Here is a 4,384-nt window from a genome sequence, read left to right as displayed (position 1 = left end):
TTTGTCTATAGTTATCATATATTTGTCTTATGTATGCAAATATCTATACCAAGTCGATTTGCACATGGTAGGATATGTTCGTTGCCTTCCAAAGCTTATGGCTTCAACAGTTCCAGAGAAATTACCTGTTATCCTCGATGAGCACATCTATTTTGTACAATAAGTTGGAGCACCATTGCTGATTAAGGTAAAATTATCAGGAGAGATTAAAATTGCAAAGTAATTGTTGTTAAATTAGCGAATGTGATTATTAGAATACAATTAATACTACAAAATGGCAAAACTTCGCTATGTTATATACAAAACAGGGGTTCAACCTGGACCTCTATATAAACAGCAAATAGATTTTTTTAACAGGGTTTGTTTTTAACGCAATTAAGAGCACAAGAGAAGCGTGTGAGCCTGCTGACTTGAGTCCCTGGCCTCGAATGGACCACATCCTTCTTCCCTATTGTCGTGGTAGCTGGACTTCCTGATTCAACAAAGAAAGCTTCTTTGCATCACTGCATCTCCACGGAAGGTCCCGCTTGCACCAATTAATATTACCGCAAAATGCTTCTATAATATAGCATACAGGAGACAATTTTGACGAAATTTAAGGTTTCAGAGTTCTTTTACATTAGTGGTGAAGTGACGATTATATATGGTAATGGCAGTGGACAACATGATAGCATCAATAAGACCATCATCACTTAGACATGGAGACATGATCGATCCAAATATTAGTAGCTCCATACATGGAGATGGCATCCCAGGCGTTCAAATCCCAAAATGATTATCCGAGTCTCTAATGTTTCCACCGTTGCCTTTCTTGATATCATGGATGTGGAGGCCATGGATGATGATATTACTCGCGAACTGCACGGTAATTTGAGCACCAAAGGCAATGTGCACATTGGCTCCACGCCCATCACGGGTCCTATTATCTTATAATTTGGGTGAAATATCAGGTGATTATCTTACTTATAACTTCCTTGTTAAATGGTCGGCGACTTCCTCAGGATTTGGGTGATAGGCTTCTTGGGCAGCCTGCTTGGCTTCTTTGGCTCGCTGCTGGCAGAACTCGTCAAAATCAGCAATATTAACCCTCTAAGTAGGCATTGTCGCAGCAAGTACAAATAAAAGGATCGGTATATGCCTCCCAGCTTCCATTTGGAACCCTCAATAACTAATTTCTTCTCCCTTCCTTGATTTTTCTCTAGTTTTCTTTGCAAACTTTTGCAAATATTAAAATCTAGAATTGAACTTTGACAATAATTTGTAACCGGTAAGTATGGTTTCCTTGGTCTTTTTTAGGGAAGAAACAAAATATGGGTTTTTTATTTTTCCCTTAAAATTTTCCCATGTAAACAAGTTTGCAAGAAAAATCCGAATGAATGAGTAGTGTTCTTTTAAATATCAGCTACAAAATCTATATGGAGAAAGAAAGGTAGTATATGGTTGCTAGATTATTTTTATTTTCCTTAATTTTGGGGAAAAGGGTTTAATAACTTTTACAAAAAGAATATATGATGGATTGAAATCTATGAACTTTATCATTGCATTATATTATTATTATTATTATTATTATTATTATTATTATTATTATTATTATTTAAGTGTAAACGATGAAATAATTTTAAAATTATGAGATATAAAATTTGACCCTTACTCTTTAATAGCATTATCTTTACTAATAAACAACATAAATTGAAATAAACGTTATATTTTATTATTGATGTATATAACTTTTTTGTAAGCCAATTGCCGTAATACTATTAAAGAATTATTAGCATTGCATCACTTAATCCGACATTTCTCCTCAGAGTTGTTTATATACTATTTTTTTTTTTTTTAAAATATTTTTTAATATAATTGATTTTCGACTTAAGTTCAAATTCAGAATCTTATAGCTATAAAAACAATTCTAATGCAATTAAACTCCTTAAAATTAAAATGATTGATCTTTAAATGTTGAATAGAGTAGAAATTTTTACAAAGCCTGGCAAACTTAAAAATAATATATTTTGAACAAATTCAAGGGTTGTCTTTAAATTTTAAAGATTATAATAAAAATATCCCTAAAATTCTTGAATTTTGAAATTTTACATAACAAAATTCTTGAATTTTGAAATTTTACATAATAAAATTCTTCTAATTTTTAATAACTGATTTATAAATAACACGTTAATGTAAATAATTCAAAGTGGTGATAACGTGAATAATGTATTGTTATTGTTTTTTAAAGACAAAGTCCCTTTGATTAGTTGTTATACATCTATGGTTTCATTATTTTGTACGGCTGAAATTTTTTTATGATTGATCTGTAAATAAAATATAGCAACTATGATATAAAGAATAGAGAATTATCCACGTCACTGTTACTTTAGATTGTATAAATTAACCGTTAAGAGTTAGAAATATTTTACCATATAGTTTTATATTATCTTTTTATATTTAAGATAACTCTATTATAACCCGTAAAATTTTTTACGGTTAGTGAAATTTATCCAATATATTTGTCATGCATGAATTCATGTCTACGTATTCCCCTAAGAGAGGGTTTGGACACGGGAAAAGCAAGGAATAATCTCTTTCCCGGTTAGAAACCAAGTACTCTTATATAAGGCACCACCAAACCTTGAACTCTTCAACAGGGAAAAGTTTGGAATAACATATTTCAATAAAAAATTAAAGCAGTATGAACTTTTCAATGTCTTTTTAAAGGATAAAGTAGCAGAAATGCTTTACCAATAATTAACAGCTCTCTCTATATATATATATATGGACGATTCTGCATGTATTTTTCTTGTCAATTATATAGCAACATCAACCTGCAGATATAGAAAACACGTCTCTTTTGTTCATTCGATCTCATACGCTCATCTATGGCTAATATTACTGGAAAGAGAACACGCTCCCAAGATCATGTAGTTGAAGAGTTCGTACCTTCTGCTGCTTGGACAGAGGACTCTCATAGCCATTATCTCCTTGTCGATCTTCCTGGTATTCCATTTTCATCATTTTATAACTATGCTTGGTATTCCACTTCTTTATCTTGAAAGTTTTTTGAATTGGCATAAATTCATTTTTCATTTTTAGATTTTAGGAAGGAGGAAGTGAAGCTTCAAGTTGATACTAGGTCAGGTCAGATAACAGTGAGTGGAGAAAGGCTAGCCAACAACAACAAATATATATATTTCGAGAAGAAATTTAAAGCACCGGAAAATTCAGATATCGACAAGATCACCGGAAAATTTGACGGAGATATTCTCTATGTAAATCTTCCAAAGCAAGTACAGAGGAAAGAACCAAAGAATGAGAGGGAAAATAATAATATTGAGGGTGGCGTTAAGAAAGATAGTGAGCAAGAAAAGCCTTCAGAAGCCCGTGAGAGGTCAAGCGAAAAAATGAATGAAGAAGAAGAGAGAAAAAAGAAGGAAGAGAGCAAGAAAGGTTCCAGCGTAGATGAATTTGGAAGAGAGACTATAGAAAAATGGGGAGCAGATCAGAGTTCGGATTCGGTAGTAGAGAAGGCAATGGGGATTCTCATGAAGAATAAGAGTATTTTGCTGACTGCAGTGCTTGCATTTTCTCTGGGGATTTTAGTATCTCGTAAATTTGATTCAACTCGAGATTGAGCAAATAATTGCCATATTCTACATAGGTTTTCCATATTTATTTCACAGCATATTAAACAATAAAACTTTGGTTATAATGTATAATTTAATATTTATAATTCGAATTTGTCACTAATTTTAATATAATGTTTCAATTTAAATCATCCATCAGTAAATTTATTTAATTTTATTTTTTTTATTAATAAATTAAGTTGATATGGCAGGCTGCATTTTAAAAAATTTTAATTAAAGATAATATATATAAATAAAAAGTTTTTTTTTTAAATAGATTTCATTAATTAGGAGTTATTATAAAAATGGGCTTGTAACAAAAAAGCTTTAGGCCTAGAAAAATAAGAAAAGACTCAAGGCCCATAAAAAGCAGAAGCCCAACCAAATCCAAACCACCCTAAGCCCAACACAGAGGCTAAGCCCAAAAAGAAGAAACTTTAGGACTTGATGGATTTGACCTGTAGAGACCCTGTAAACTTTATTAAAAATATCAGCATAACATTATAAAATAAAATTAAAAGGGGTCCATTTTGGTCATTTCAATTGAATTAAATATTACGTAATAATTATGAAAAAAAATAAAAAAATAAAAAAAATAAAATGAATAACCTAACAATACATATGCAATCCACTAAACTATACATATTGTAAAGAAGATAAGTTTTGCCGTTAATTGAAGTTATCAGACTCATTAGAATTTGAATTGATAAACTATCAATTTAATTAGTGAATTATTAAAAAATAATTAATATATATTAATTAAATACTATACT

The 4,384-nt window shown here is 30.8% G+C and overlaps 1 protein-coding gene across 1 annotated transcript; it reads left to right on the top strand.

Annotated features, from left to right (window-relative positions):
* The first annotated feature begins 2,721 nt into the window (after positions 1-2,721).
* Positions 2,722-3,754, top strand: LOC110662471 (inactive protein RESTRICTED TEV MOVEMENT 2). The gene is made up of 2 exons (XM_021821438.2): positions 2,722-2,985; positions 3,082-3,754. The coding sequence occupies exons 1-2, from the start codon at positions 2,868-2,870 to the stop codon at positions 3,618-3,620; spliced, it is 657 nt and encodes a 218-aa protein (XP_021677130.2). The 5' UTR covers positions 2,722-2,867; the 3' UTR covers positions 3,621-3,754.
* Positions 3,755-4,384: the final 630 nt, after the last annotated feature.

Source organism: Hevea brasiliensis, chromosome 17 (assembly GCF_030052815.1).
Source record: "Hevea brasiliensis isolate MT/VB/25A 57/8 chromosome 17, ASM3005281v1, whole genome shotgun sequence".
In the NCBI taxonomy this organism is placed as follows: Eukaryota; Viridiplantae; Streptophyta; class Magnoliopsida; order Malpighiales; family Euphorbiaceae; genus Hevea; species Hevea brasiliensis.
The sequence above is the reverse complement of the archived record's forward strand: the minus strand, read 5'-3'. Positions and strand labels throughout refer to the sequence as shown.